Source organism: Palaemon carinicauda, chromosome 39 (assembly GCF_036898095.1).
Source record: "Palaemon carinicauda isolate YSFRI2023 chromosome 39, ASM3689809v2, whole genome shotgun sequence".
Lineage (NCBI taxonomy): Eukaryota > Metazoa > Arthropoda > Malacostraca > Decapoda > Palaemonidae > Palaemon > Palaemon carinicauda.
This window is the reverse complement of record NC_090763.1, coordinates 23569199-23585019: the sequence shown is the minus strand read 5'-3', so window position 1 is coordinate 23585019 and position 15821 is coordinate 23569199. Positions and strand designations below refer to the sequence as shown.

The 15821-nt window shown below is 45.2% G+C and overlaps 1 protein-coding gene across 9 annotated transcripts in view; it reads left to right on the top strand.

The window, feature by feature from the left end:
* The window catches only part of LOC137631079 (ionotropic receptor 21a-like), a 190573-nt gene that overhangs the window by 16423 nt on the left and 158329 nt on the right, over positions 1-15821 (top strand). For 7 of the 9 annotated variants that reach the window (XR_011041846.1, XR_011041847.1, XR_011041848.1 and 4 more), the window contains 6 exons: positions 256-426; positions 1333-1425; positions 2116-2284; positions 4277-4470; positions 4569-4676; positions 13861-14025. Coding sequence is in view for 6 of the 9 variants with exons in the window: in XM_068362693.1 (XP_068218794.1) it covers positions 256-426; positions 1333-1425; positions 2116-2284; positions 4277-4470; positions 4569-4676; positions 13861-14025 (900 nt within the window). In the remaining 3 variants the exon portion in view is untranslated. The remainder of the gene's footprint in view (positions 1-255; positions 427-1332; positions 1426-2115; positions 2285-4276; positions 4471-4568; positions 4677-13860; positions 14026-15821) is intronic. The other 2 variants (XM_068362695.1, XM_068362696.1) reach the window with 2 other exon arrangements.

The window sequence follows — 15821 nt, the reverse complement described above, 5'->3', positions numbered from 1 at the left end:
TTCATGTAACATACAAAATGTTCCCATTTTGTTTCATACAACACACAATATGTTCCCATTTTGCTTCGTATAACATACAATATGGTCCCTTTTTTGTACAACATAGAATGTGTTCCCCTTTTATTCTATTCAACTTTCATTATGTTCCCATTTTGTTTTATTGAATATTTACTAGTAATGTTTCAATTTTGTTTCATTTAATATTCAATGTGTTTTCTTTCAAAGTTCAACATGTATTTATCACGTTCCACTTAGCCGGATGGCATCCGATCCCTGATTTTGTCGGCTCCTTTCAAAGAGGTTTTCCACTACCTTGGCCGCTACGTTTTCGTGATGGGGTCAACTGCAGGGTCACCCGGGGTCATCCTAGATAACGAAGTCATGGCCTGGAGACCGCATGCCTTGGTCATCAAAGCTGTTGAAAAAGTAGGGAAAATTTTTATCTTATTATTACTGTTTTATCATCAATGTTTTCCAGTGCCTAACTTTTTCCTCTCTCTCTCTCTCTCTCTCTCTCTCTCTCTCTCTCTCTCTCTCTCTCTCTCTCTCTCTCAGTAGCTTAAAATCTGCTAATAGAATTATTTTTCTTCCAAACCTTTTCTGATATTCATATCAAAATAAATCTTTACTTTAAACACTCTCTTAGGAGAATATATTCATTTCTCTCAATGAGAGCTATAATTCGTAATGGTTGTAAGACCATGACCTAATTATGTAATTCAATATGAAATTATGTTACTGTATTTTGTGTTTAATGAAGAAACCAGACTTTGGTACACTTTTCCCACTTCAGTTATCCAATTTCTCATTCTGTACCGGTTTTTGGAATCATATGTTTTTAAACAATTCTTCATTACCTCTTTACTGAAATATGGTTTTGGATTTAATAGGACATAAAAAAGGTGGTATATGGGATTTTTGGTTTTATTTAACCATTTTTTTTATTTGACCTAGTTTTGTAATGCATTAAGTCTGTTATTTAACCTTATTTTAAGCAATAAGTTTTTGTTTGATCTAATTTAATTCTTATCCAGTTTTTAATATTTTGTGATTTATTAGATTTTTTATTTGATTTCCTTTTGTTACATGACATGTTAGATATTGGATCTCATTTTCCTTTATATCCGTTTTTTATTTGACTAATTTTCCATCATTCAAAATCACATGCTTAGCTTTCCTCTCTTTTAAGATTTCTTTAAAACATCAGAAATTTACGTTCTCACTTGGTAAAGTAATGTTCAGAGGTAAGCAATTTTTATGTGCACATTCAATGAAAGATTCGTGTTACTGACGTGGGTGTTTATTTTGTATCATTCTCCATTTGGAATAAAGGATCAGGTGGTTACTGACGTTAGCCGAGTGAATTATTATGAACTTTGGAGCCACAGTCTCTTTCGACAGGACATATCGGAAAAAGTTTACCTGGTAAGTTGGTTTGTTTTTTCAAAATAGACATGAATATCTTTGGCACTTTCGTTTCCTTATCTGTTTACCTGTATGCATGGTATGTGCAGGCACATTACAGTTGTTTGCAAATTTCATGTAAGATATGTATCCGGGGTATTGTAGAATTTATAAAACCTCGACCATATTCCAATTACTTGTGAGGTAGTACACTAAAGCCTTCGATACACTTCATTCACAGTGTTGCCACATATGGAGATTTATCCCTAGGTTTGGGGATTTTGGGTGTCTGATGGGGATATTCTGTACAAATTTCTATGAAGAGGAAACAAAGATGAGTTAATTTTTATATTGTTGCAATTAGTTTACATGCAGTTACATGAAGTATAGTGAGTAATTTCTATATTAGCAAAGCCTTCATGATCAGAAAAAAATATGTATTTGTGGAAATGGGGATGTTTGGGTTGTTTGGGGGATTTTTATAATGATTTTCGGGGATTTTTAGACTAACCCATCTGGCAACACTGCTTCAGTACAGCATCCTTTTTCCTCAATGCTGCATCCACTCTTTAGTCAAGCCTCCCCCCCCCCCCAGTTATCCGTAGTTACTGTATGTCCCTTTCCCATCCCGGTGCCGAACTGTCTGAAATTCATGAAATCCCAACTGCGAAGGGAAATCTTCAGGATTTAAACCTTCTTTTTTCCTGCCAGGTAGAGAGATGGGACCTTGGTGGGGCCCAACGGAAGGCCAACTTGTTCCCGGACAAACTGAATGACTTCCATCGGAATGAACTGACGGCGGTGACCTTTGAACATCCACCATCCATCGTTGAGGTTCCTCATAAAGGCGATTCTAGATCTGGAGGACACCATTATGATGGTAGGCTACATCTTAGGGAGGTTATCGTCTGCAAAAAAAAAAAAAAAAAAAAAAAAAAAAAAAATACACGGGTGATGGTGTAAATAGAGAAATAGTAGAGGGGAATAAAACGGATTAAATTATTATCAATTACTGTACTCGAATTGAAGAAAAAGTAGTTTGATTAATTTAAATAATTACAGTCAAGTCATACTTATAACTAATTTTAAACATATGTAAAAAACAACTGATTAAACAGCATCTCTAAATCTGGAGTCATTTTAAAAATCCCTTTATGATAATTGTGTTTGGGGATTTGTTTATACGTATTTTTTTCTTAACCTAAAAAAAGAATCTTTGTAGTGGGTTAGCACCATCTTCTTGTCTCAATGGTTACAAAAGAGTCTTTGTATTGCAGTCTAGGACTTTTTGGCACACTTTCTGGTGCAGGACTTTATTCTTCAATAGAATGTCTGGTGTGTATTGATTGTAATAAAAATTAAGATAAAATAAAAACAAGTCTATATACAAATGTATAGCTGTATACATATAGTAGATAGATTTTTTGTTTTTTAATAAGGAATTTTAGATTGTTTGGCTAATTTCAGAAATAAATTAGCTTTCAGTGTAAAATACTATTCGAGTGAAGTACAGTACTATTCATTGAAAACTCGGTAAGTACACAAAGACGAAAGTACCATTAAACACAAACAAACTTGAAACTACTTGGCCTACATTTTTTCCTGCTTTCTCTCCATTTGTCTCAGTCACAAATTTGTAAGTTATCTGTTCTTTTATGTGACTGCTGGTACAGTAATTTGAGTTTCCAAAAATATTTTTATGTAGCCCATTATGGTTTCAGAAATTTTAAGCTAAAGAGGAGGAGAGAATTTTATGCATAACGGCTACATTTACGTATATGACAGATGTAATTCACGTGATCATTGCGGCCAGCTTGCGGAGTTGTACCGCGCATGGATTCTCTAAAGAAAACAATATCTCGTAATGAAGTGCAACAAACTCCTTGCAATCCTGTTAATTTATTCAATCTGGAAATTCCAGGTCCTTATAAAATTTACGAAGCTTGTGATGGAAACGCGGAAGAATTTTTTAATCTTTAATTTTGATTTAAAACAGCTGTGCCAAAAAGTTTCATGCCACAAAGTGTGCCAAAATAGGTAGTAGGTTGGCCAGGGCACCAGCCACATGTTGAGATATTACCGCTAGAGATTTATGGGGTCCTTTGACTGGCCAGACAGTATTACATTGGATCTTTCTCTCTGGTTAGGGTTCATTTTCCTTTTGCTTACATATACACCGAATATTCTGGCCTATTCTTTATATGTACTCCTCTGTCCTCATACAACTGACAACACTGAGATTACCAAACAAATTTTCTCCTCTTCTCTCAAGGGGTTAACTATTGCACTGTAATTATTCAGTGGCTACTTTCCTCTTGGTAAGGTTTGGGTACCCCAAAATCAAACCATTGTTTTCTTGCCTTGGGTAGTGCCATAGCCTCTGTACCATGGTCTTCCACTGTCCTGGATTAGAGTTTTCTTGCTTGAAGGTTCACTTGGGCACCCTATTCTATCTTATTTCTCTTCCTCTTGTTTTGTTAAAGTTTTTAGTTTATATAGAAAATATTTGTTTAGGTGTTGTTATTGTTCTTGAAATATTCTATTTTTGTTTGTTTCCTTTCTTCACTGGGCTAGAAAGCTTGTGCCAAAAATTCCCATTCCCTTTTGTAGTGTAGGCAACCTTTGGCCCCTTAGCTGTACCCAATTTCACCTCTTTCCATTTCCTTTTTCCCGTATTGCTCCTGAACCTCTTTGTTTTTAATAAGAAATGCAACTGTAGCATTACCCCACCCCCCCTAATTGCATCTCAAAACTAAATGGCCTACCCTTCCCCAGTGCCAGCCATGTGACCCATACTGGATTTATGTAGATTGTTTGATGGTCTAAATTTCAACAACTTTAATCCAAAAAAATATAGAGCTGCTTTTTGCAGGCATAGATATTCGCCTTCTACGCCTAGTGTCGGAGGCCCTTAATTTCCGCCTGAAGATCACCAACCCTTCTGATGGAGGGAAATGGGGATCACCTAATGAAGATGGCTCCTGGAGTGGACTGACGGGAGACCTCACTCAGCGTAAGGCTCATATGGGTGTGGCAAACATCTTCATCCATACCAACTATCTGCAGGTAAGATTGTTCTATACATAAGTTATAATCATATATACAGATTTATATATGGGTAGTTGTGATGCCAAATAAGTTCAAATCAATGAATGCCCTTACAGGTTGTCGACATGACAAGAGCATACGACATGGAGGCCGGTTGTTTCATCACACCTCTCCCTGAAGACTTGCCCCAGTGGGTGGCTCTTGTGTATCCCTTCAGCAGAGAGGTTTGTCCTCTTGATAGCTGTTTTTTAGGTTGCTTAGACAATTGTTATTTGACTTTGAGAATATATTTGGTACTGTAATATTATATAACCTATTTTTGGGCTCAAGCCATGACGTCCTGATGGAAGGTTCCTTCAGTAGCTTCCTAGGGTATATACAGTGGATATTCCCAGAGAATTAAACTAAAGGTTATCACAGAATTCTAACTTCTGGTGCGAGTACCCTAAAGGTTTCCCTCTAGGATATCGTATATCAACAGGGGACGCATGTATTAACACGCCACATAGCTATCTGCACCCCATATAGAGTTAACACTTCGATATGGAAAGGTGGAGAATAACTGGGGAGCCGTTCCACAGTTACACTCATCCGTGGCTGCTTTTGGTACTCGAGACGTAAACAAACGGGCGCCATTGCTAAATGACGTCACGTCCGTCCTCATCCTTTTGCCTGTAGCTCCTTGCTTAAGTCGGATTTTCCCTAAGTGCTTTTTTCATCTGCTTACATCACCGTTATGTCGCTACCTTCAGCCTCGCCTTCTTCTGGAAAGTTGAGTACCAGGTCCCAGTATTGTTTAAATAAACTCTAGCCGTAAAGTAACTTCTACTTTTCGTAAAATATTGTGTTTTGTGGCAGAGCTGTGCCGATACCGGACGCACCATTTTATGGCGTCGCTGTTTATGTTGCATGCTTTATTTAGTTAGCCAGAACAGCCCTCTCCGGTCATTTAACTAATTAATATTATTAGTTATTTAGTCTTCATAGCTAGGAAATACTTATATCGTGTTTTAGCGCTCATCAGACTCGGTCGCCGTTCGACCCCATACTAGATCGCTAGCTTAGCCCCTAGGCTGGATGGCCTAGTGCTTGTTTTCATGCATGATATATACCAGTGTTCCTAGGTTAAGTTACGAAGATTGTGGCATTATTAAACATACTATTAACTGTGATGTAAGTGTTTTCGCCTTCGGGGACCATATAGGGGACTGTGTTGATTGTGTATCATTCCATCCTAACCTAATGTAGGAACCCCTATATGCTCCCTATCCCCCTGCCTGTGGGCATTCCCTTTGTGTAGTCTTGCTTCCCCTTCTATATAGGGGAATTTTGTCTACAAACAGAGTATTTATCGCTTCTCTGCCTACCCTAAGGGAATGACCCTCCCTTAGGGTCGTGACCGAGAAATAAGGAAGGGTTCTGCCCTTCCTCAGTTGCACCTGGTTGGGTTACTCCTTCCTCCCTGCAACTTGCGATGTGTCTTTCAGGCTTTCCTAGCCTAGGAGTTAGCCCTCCTTCTCTAGTTTAAGCTCTGGGGGTTGACTCTGCCCTATTATAGTTTGAGACGGTACTCCTGTACCGTTCTCATTCTGGGCTACCTAACCTAGGTTAGGGAGCGTTCTCCCTTACCTTGGTGGCCGTTCCCATACAGAGTCTCCTCTATAGAAAGACCCCCTTTTCTTCCCCCTCCCCTCCTATCCCTTTGGTGTAGGCTTGCCTACACACATCTGTCCTTAGTCCTACAACTCCTCCCTTGGGTGGAGTGGAAGGGCTAACATTGTTCTCCTGCTGAGCTGGCTGCTCTGGTACACATACCCTTCATAGCGTTCTATGGGGGTGGTTGCCGGCAGCGGTCCGGCCGGCGGGGGATTCCCCCCTCTCGAGTGCCCTCTAACCCTCCCTTGGGTTACCCCAGGCACCCAGCCAACTGCCGGCTCTCTGCCGCCGGATGCTAGGAGTATCCACTCCTATCATGAGTGCACTCTCTCCGGAGGGATGCCGGAGGGGTATGGGATCTTACCCCTTCCATCCATCCTTACCTTTCTCTCTTTCTATCCTGGTGCCGGTCCCTTGCCGCCTCTACTGCCGGCGATAGCCGCCACTATCTCAGGTGACATTATTTCATAAGATGCCTTCCCCTCTAAGACGTCAGCCTTCCGTGTGCCGGAGGCTGCCGCCTTCCGTCGACATACAGCCGACGTCCCACCCCTCATCTTACCTAGTAACAGCCGGCTGACCTTCGGAGTCGGCCACCGGCATGCCGGCATTGATTGCCGGCGGTCTAGGTATTCAACCATATACATATCTATCTTATGATTGATCCAAAGCTCACCATGCCGTCGGCCTTCGGCTGCCGGAGCCGCCGCCTCCTGCCGGAGCCGCCGCCTCCTGCCGACGACCCGCCGCTGTGCCGGCGGTCGCCATGATGGTATTATACTTTAGATACTCAGTGTGTCTGTCTTGATGCCTTCCACCCTGCAGGACCGGCCTCCGGCGTTCCGTCGGTCTGCCGGCACCCTCCTGAAACGTTAAGGGACATGCACCCCTTCCATACCTGCCGACAACATGCCGACAGTCAGATACTGCAGCCAGATGGCTTGGCCACTTCTATATATAGGTATTGTCTTACCAACCAAGATTGTGGCTATGCTGTTTGATTGCACATTACAATATTCCAGCATACTCTGTGTGTCTTAGTGCAGTCGATTGCCGGAACCTACATTTAATAAGGGGTTTCTCCTATACCCCTTCTACTCCAGGGATCTGAGTGGTCTCAGACCCTGCTACACTCTGCGGGCAATTTCTGTTAGAAGCTTAGCTCGGTTTATCCATATGGATTCCCTTATTGTGACCTTCGGCCACAAAAGAAATTGCCTACAGATAAGGTTACGGTAACCGACTGGGCGGGATTCACAAGTATGTGTCTATCTACTTCCTTTCCCGCTCATTATTCTCAAGCATTAAAATGCTTTGTAATTAATTTAATGTTTAAAAATTTAGATTAAGATATCTTAATTTTAGAGTAATGTAAGTCATTCTTATGCCTTCCATGTACTCATGATCTCTTTCTTTTACAGGAGGAGTATATGAAGTGTGTGAGCAACTTCTGCGGGGTGAAGCGCCCGGACTTCTACGGGCACAAGGCGTGCCGGACCCACGCCCCCTGCGCCGCCAAGAAAGGCGACCTGAAGTATTGGGACCCGCAGAACTGCACAGTCTGCAAGAGTCATTTGGTCGAGGCGTTCAACGATCCTCCTTCTGCGGAGGCAAGGGACAACGCTAGAGAGAAGCTACGCAAATGGGTGCGTGGCTTCCAGAAGAACGCCACCGGACCGTATCTTCCCAACGAAAACTTGAGGGCCTTGCTTTTCCCAAAGGCATCCAAAGACTGTGGTCCCCAGTGATCAGATCCCCACCGTCCAGATCGTGGTGGAACCTGATGTGGTCATGGCCCAGTCCATGCATGAGTGCCATCTAGATTCCGATAACGTGGAACGTATGTCGGAAGTGTCAGAAGAGACGGAGAAGAACCTCATGGGCGAGGAACTCGACTACGAGGAAGATCAGGTGGAATACCCTGATTCGGAGACTGAGGTCGCTCCTGCTCCTACTCCCGCAGCAACTCCTGCACCGTCCGAGGAACCTGTTCCTTCGACTTCTGCCACCCCGGACCCTCTTCCATCGGCCACTCAGGAGGTCTTCAAGATGCTTGAAGCCCTCATGGAAAGAAAACTACGAGAAACCCAGGAGCAATTCCGGACGACTCTCGTTAGTCTTAAACAACCGAAACGGATTTCGGTTAAGGACCTCCCTACTTGCTCGGAAGCTAACCCATGGAGATATGCCGAGCATATGCCAATTACTACTGGCAAAATATACATCAGTGAAAGGGTTGGCTCTATCTTGCTGGAAGAAGTGGAATTCTTCCCGAATTTCGAGGCTTATCCGGACTGTTACGTCCGGCTCAGGTCCGAACCAGCCTCAAAGGAAGAGACCGAACCGAAGGAGGTTATCGTGTTCGATCTCACGAAGGCCCAAGCTATGTTAGCCCAGGCGGTGAAGAGTAGGGGTTTCACCAACTCCAAGATGCCGGCGCTTAGCAAGAAGCATCCAACCTTCGTTGCGCCAAATGCTGCGACCTTCCCCTTCATCGAAAAGGCCTTCACAGCGGTCTTAAAGGCGGTGGAGGAAGGGAAACCTTGCCCTGCACTGGAGGAGTGCAGACCCTTCTCCATTACTCTTCCCCCCGATGATAGGCACTGGAAAGACATCCAGTCAACCTTCACGGTAGGGAAACTAGAGCCTGACGTAGCTGGTCGTCAATTTAATGAGGACCTCCCAAAGCTAAACGATCACCTCCTTCGTAGGGAACAGGATACGAAGGAGAGGCTTGCCGCTTCGCTGTCCCACCAGGTACAGCTGGAACTTATGGCCGGGGATACTAGAGTCCCGGACTTTTATATGGTCCTAGCCAAATCGCACTTGGCAACGGTGACAAAGGACCTATATAGCGTCACTAGGGCTCGCAGAGCCTGTCGTGAATTCGTGTTCGCCAACGCGACGGTGAAACACGAACTCCGGAGGCTGATTTCCTCCAATATCTGGGGTAAGTATCTCTTCCCATCTTCTCTGGTGAAAGAGATTGTAGACAAAGCCGCCACGGAGAATAGGAACCTTCTCCACAAGTGGGGCATGTCAAGAAAGAGGAAATCCTCTCAGGATGATGGTCCTCAGCCTAAGAGGAAACCTCAGAAGCCGAAACCCCAGCAACGTCAACAGAGACGACAGTTTCCGGGTACCGCTACTCCCCAAGAGGCCCCACAGCCACAACAGACCTTTCAGTTGGTCCCCCAACCGGTGGTGTCGCAGTCACCGGTCTTCACCCCTGCGTATGAGCAACACTCTACTACCTTTCGTCCCAGAGGTGGGGCTCAAGCAGAGGCTCCGGCAGAGATTCTTCTCGCCGTCCCTCCAGAGGCAGAGGAGGAAGGGGTGCTAGCGGCCGAGGTGGCAAACCCTCGGGACACCAGAAGCAATGAAGTGCTTCCGGTGGGAGGAAGACTCCGCCAATTCCAGGATCGTTAGACCTTCGATCCCTGGGCACACAGCATTGTCAAGAAGGGACTAGGCTGGAGCTGGACTCAACCACCCCCAGCCTTCCAGCAATTCTTCCAACAGTCAACCCCCCTCCTGGAAGAATATGTCCTAGAACTCTTGAACAAGAAGGTGATCAGGAGGGTAAAGTCAACCAGGTTCCAAGGGAGACTATTTTGCATTCCCAAGAAAGACTCCGACAAACTCAGAGTCATTCTAGACTTATCCCCTCTCAACAAGTTCATTGCGAACAACAAATTCAAGATGCTGACTCTGCAACAAATAAGGACCCTTCTGCCTCAAAGGGCCTACACGGTCTCCATAGACCTGGCGGATGCCTACTGGCACATTCCAATGAATCATTACGCTTCCTCCTACCTAGGATTTCGACTCCAAAGGAAAAGTTACGCCTTCAGGGCCATGCCCTTCGGGCTCAACGTGGCTCCACGGATCTTCACCAAGCTGGCAGACGCCATCGTCCAACAGCTCCGTCTTCAGGGCGTCCAAGTGATGGCCTACCTAGACGACTGGTTAGTCTGGGCGACATCGCCCGAAGATTGTGTAAGAGCCTGCAACAAAGTCACCCAGTTCCTAGAGCATCTGGGATTCAAGATAAACACCGAGAAATCTCGCCTCTCTCCAGCTCAGAAGTTGCAATGGTTGGGAATCCATTGGGATCTTCAGTCACACCGCCTTTCCATCCCACAGAAGAAAAGGAAGGAAATAGCAGGGACTGTCAGAAGACTTCTAAAATCCAAACGGATCTCAAGACGACAGCAGGAACAAGTTCTCGGCTCTCTACAGTTTGCCTCTGTGACAAACCCAGTGCTTCGCGCACAGCTAAAGGATGCCGCGGGAGTCTGGAGACGTTTCGCATCCATCGCTCGAAGAGACCTCAAGAGACGGCTTCCAAACAGACTTCGCTTACTTTTAAAGCCGTGGTCGGAAGCAAAGGCACTGATAAGGTCCATTCCTCTTCAACACCCGCCTCCATCGATCAACATCCACACGGACGCTTCACTGGAGGGTTGGGGAGGTCACTCCCACCAACAACAGGTTCAAGGAACATGGTCTCCCCTATTCAAGACGTTTCACATCAACATCTTGGAGGCCATGGCGGTTCTTCTCACCCTGAAGAAACTCTCCCCGCCTCCCTCGATCCACATTCGTCTGACTCTGGACAACTCGGTGGTAGTCAGATGTCTCAATCGTCAAGGCTCGAGATCGCCCCAGATAAATCAGGTACTTCTTTCGATCTTTCGTTTGGCAGAAAAGAAGAAATGGCACCTGTCTGCAGTTCACCTACAAGGATTCCGCAACGTGACGGCGGACGCTCTATCAAGGACAAGCCCAATAGAGTCGGAATGGTCTCTAAACGCAAGGTCATTCTCCTTCATCTCTCACCAAGTCCCGGAACTTCAGATCGATCTCTTCGCGACGAGCGACAACAATCAACTTCCTCGATATGTGGCCCTGTACAAGGACCCCAAGGCAGAAGCAGTGGATGCCATGTCACTGGATTGGAACAGATGGTCCAGGATATACCTGTTCCCTCCCCCCAACCTTCTGCTGAAAGTCCTCTCCAAACTGAGAACCTTCAAAGGGACAGCGGCCCTAGTGGCTCCCAAGTGGCCCCGGAGCAATTGGTACCCTCTGGTCCTGGAGCTGCAGCCCACGCTGATCCCCCTACCAGGCCCAGTTCTCTCTCAACAAGTACAGAAGTCTACTGTCTTCGCTTCATCACTGAAAGTCAGGGACCTTCATCTCATGATTTTCTCTCCTTAGCCGCAAAGAAAAGGTTTGGAATCTCGAAGAAAAGTTTAGACTTCCTCGAGGAATACAAGACTGAATCTACAAGACGGCAATACGAATCTTCCTGGAGAAAGTGGGTCTCTTTTGTCAAGGCAAAAAATCCTACGGAAATTACCATTGATTTTTGTATGTCCTTCTTCATTCACCTTCATGGACAAGGGTTAGCAGCCAACATGATTTCCACTTGCAAATCGGCTTTGACTAGACCACTCCTGTACGCCTTCCAGATTGATCTGTCCAGCGATATCTTCAATAAATTGCCAAAGGCATGCGCTAGGCTACGCCCAGCACCTCCGCCAAAACCCATCTCCTGGTCCCTGGACAAGGTGCTCCATTTTGCCTCTAACCTGGACAACGATTCGTGCCATCTAAAAGACGACGCAAAAAGTTATCTTCCTTTTTGCTCTCGCCTCGGGAGCCCGAGTCAGTGAAATAGTGGCATTATCTAGAGAAGAGGGTCATATCCTATTCGCAGACACAGGAGAACTTACCCTCTTCCCCGATCCGACGTTTCTCGCTAAGAATGAACTACCCACCAAGAGATGGGGCCCTTGGAGAATCTGCCCACTGAAGGAAGATGTCTCTCTATGCCCAGTGGAGAGTCTTAAGGTCTATCTTCGAAGAACTTCAGACTTCGGTGGAGGACAACTCTTCAAAGGAGAAACATCGGGTAGCGACTTGTCATTGAAACAACTAAGAGCGAAAATCACCTACTTCATTCGCAGAGCGGATCCTGACAGTACACCCGCAGGTCATGATCCTAGAAAAGTCGCATATTCTCTGAATTTCTTCCAGAGTATGGATTTCGAAAGCCTCAAGAGCTTCACAGGATGGAGATCATCGCGCGTTTTCTTCAAGCACTACGCAAAGCAAGTGCACGAAGTCAAACATTTCATGGTAGCCGCAGGTAGTGTTATGAAACCTGCTGTTTAACTCTGCATAGAACAGCGAGTTACTTGGGACTGTAACTCTCCGGGTGCCTGTGTTGACCCTGTGGTGATACATAGTGATTTCACGGACACTTAGTGTTTCTAATAGACTGTTCTTACCAAGGTGAAATGTCATAGACTTTACATGAGTGCCACATGCTTTAGGGCATGATGTGTTTTCTTTGAAAAAGACTGACGTTCCTCTGGAACTTGTGTTTCTAAAAGTGAAATTTCTTTTCAGATTCAAGATTGAAGTCTTTATTTTCTATGCACATTATTCTTTATTATTGTAAATAAACTTTACATTTATTATTGTAATTGTTATTACAATAATCTGCAATCTTTGAAATAAAATGTCTATTTTATTACATGTGCGTCTCTCTCCGCTCCTATTATTTATTAAGAAATATGCGATTGTTATAGTTTCATTTACCCCTTTCCTTCTGAAGGAGAAGAATAATATATATATAATTGTATTATATACTCACTCATGCTTTGATAATATTCCTACCTGAATATTAACCTTTGTCCTGCCTTCGAGACCAGATTGATCTCCTCCAGGGAGTGTAGTAAATTTTAATCACTTACCTATGCTTGATAATATTCCTACCCAAATATTAACCTTATGTCTTGTCTCCGAGTCCTGCACGAACTCTCCGCAGGGTGAGTAGCTCTTCAATGATCGCTTCGAGATATGAGTATGGTCCACCAGGACTTCTCTGCCAGGGGGGCAGAAAGCTAGTTCTTCACGGAATCTCTAGTAAGGACATGTTACATACCTCTATTCGAAGCCCTTGGCACTTGCATAAAAGGGGGAAAATTTTCACGATACATTAATTCTCTGGTACACTTCCATCAGGACGTCATGGCTTGAGCCCAAAAAACGGATTTTGAGCGAAGCGAAAAATCTATTTTTGGGTGAGATAGCCATGACGTCCTGATGGACCCTCCCGTCTATTCTAGTCCAGCCTTTCAGGCCCCGCCCTGTCCTGCTGTATCATGGAGATTAGCAAGAAGCTGGTCTCAGGATGAGGACGGACGTGACGTCATTTAGCAATGGCACCCGTTTGTTTACGTCTCGAGTACCAAAAGCAGCCACGGATGAGTGTAACTGTGGAGCGGCTCCCCAGTTATTCTCCACCCTTCCATATCGAAGTGTTAACTCTATATGGGGTGCAGATAGCTATGTGGCGTGTTAATACATGCGTCCCCTGTTGATATACGATATCCTAGAGGGAAACCTTTAGGGTACTCGCACCAGAAGTTAGAATTCTGTGATAACCTTTAGTTTAATTCTCTGGGAATATCCACTGTAGTTAAATACTGTATACCCTAGGAAGCTACTGAAGGAACCTTCCATCAGGACGTCATGGCTATCTCACCCAAAAATAGATTTTTCGCTTCGCTCAAAATCCGTTTTTAAGAATAATTAATTTTCACAGATATGCATTTCATACTTGCAGTATAATGCATTTGCATGGAAACTGTTTAGCAGAGTTGTAACTGTAAAATTAAAGAAAGGAAACAATGGAAGTAAAGCATAAAGCTAAAACATTTTTTTCTTCTATGACAGGTCTGGATTTTAACTTTGCTCTTCCTGTTTCTTGGGACTCCAATGTTATATGCAGTATCTCGAATGGCTAGTTACTGTCTGAGGGATGAATTTCCTTGGGGTACCAACCTCTACCAAATTACCTTCTACGGGATGGGCATTTTCTTTGGCCAGGGTGTGCCGCAGGTTAGTTCTTCATTTTATCATTGTTAAGCCACATGTAAAAGGTGAAATTATGTTAGAAATGCATTACAGGATATATATTCTATTAAATGCCTCATACTGAGATGCCATTTTTACAGTATTATCTCCTATAATTTGATTTTGATATACTGTACTGTATTTTGTATGGTGAAATTAAGAGGCTTCTTGAATGTCATGACCGATAGAGTGATGTGCCACTTTACAACTATAAGTTGCTATAGCTGCTTTTAAACCAGAATTTGTATTAGGAATATCTTTTTCAGTTTGTAAGTACATTTTTTTAAATTAATTTTGGTTTGTTCCGTAACCGAAATATAAACCACGCTATTTTACATGGGTATTACTTTCGGCGTAGCTGAAATGACGAGCCATTAGATTTTTAACGAGGGTTAACTACCCTCTCGCTAGTTAGCGAGGGGGTAGGGGAGGGGTAGCTAGCTACCCCTCCCCCCTCACACACCGGTGAACTGATTCACTTCACTTTTGGCTCGGGTGATGATCAGTCCTGTCTGTCTCACCCTCGCATTTTTGACAACCTTAATTTTTTTTTTTTTGCTTTTTCTTACAGCTCGTGTGTTTGGAAGTTGGCCTCTCTCTATCATGCGGAAGTGCCCTGGACTACCCGACCGCCCTTGTGGGACATTCATGTCAGCGGTCGAGACGAACCCTCACACCTTGTGTCCGTACTGCAGAGGTCAACAGTGTGATAGGGATAAAACTTGTAGGGAGTGGTCTACCTCACAGTGGGAGAAGTTTTCCCGGCGACGTAAGAAGAAGTCTAAGTGACCTTTCTCCTTCAAGGGCTGCCTTGAAGAAGGAAGGTTCCAAAGACTCTTCTTCCGTTGCCCGAACCTCCTCCGAAGCTCCCACTCGATCGGTCTCTCGCGAGGGGCCGTCGAGTGGTAGCGTAGGCCTTTCTTTTGTTGACCAACCTCGGGGTTTGGGAGAGGGAGTTGTCTCCCATAGCGAGGCAGCTCCTCCTCCTCCACCTCCGGGGGAGGATATTGATGTTGATGGCTCTGTTGCTAACAATGATCTTTTGCAGCTTTGGGCTTCCTTGGGGTTTAAGGGCTCGCCCTCCAGGGAAGCCCTGTTTGATCAGATCCAGTCGGGTGCAGCTGTCAAACAGTCGCCGGTAATAGCAGAGGTAGATCCTCTGTCTATTGTCGACGTTGTTGTGGCAGAGGCTTCCGACGGGTCGGGCCAAACCCCTGCTGTTGTTGCGGATGTTGCTGAAGGCTCAGTTCCCCCCTCCGAACATCCTTCGAGGGAGGAGTGTGTCCAACGGTCTCTCCTGCGGGTGATTCTCCTCCTCGGGGGAGTTCACTGACGGAGACTCCTCTTCGGAGGACCGACAATGGTGTTGCTGCCCCTCGAGGTCGTCTTCGCCGTAAGGCTCGCCCTCCTCTTCGCCGTAGAGGCCTTCCTTCCCCTTCCCTGCTCGTCAGGGATCTCCTGTGCGCCAGCTCTCTCCTGCTCGCCAGCGCGCCCACGTTCTCCTGAGCGCCCACGATCGCCTACTCGCCAGCGCACGTCTGCGCGTCCTGGTCCTGATGCGCGCCAACGTTCGCCCGCGCGCCCACGATCTCCGGATCTGGGCGTAGGCAAGGAGGTTATTCCTTTGCCCCCTCGCCGTCGATCTCCTGAGCGCCCGCAGACCTCGCCCACGCGCCAGCCCTCGCCTGCACGCCATCGCGCGCACAGGTGATCACTCACCTGTGCGCACTTCTAGGCCTCTTCGGTTCATTGCTTTCGACGTCCCGCGCAGAGGATCCTCC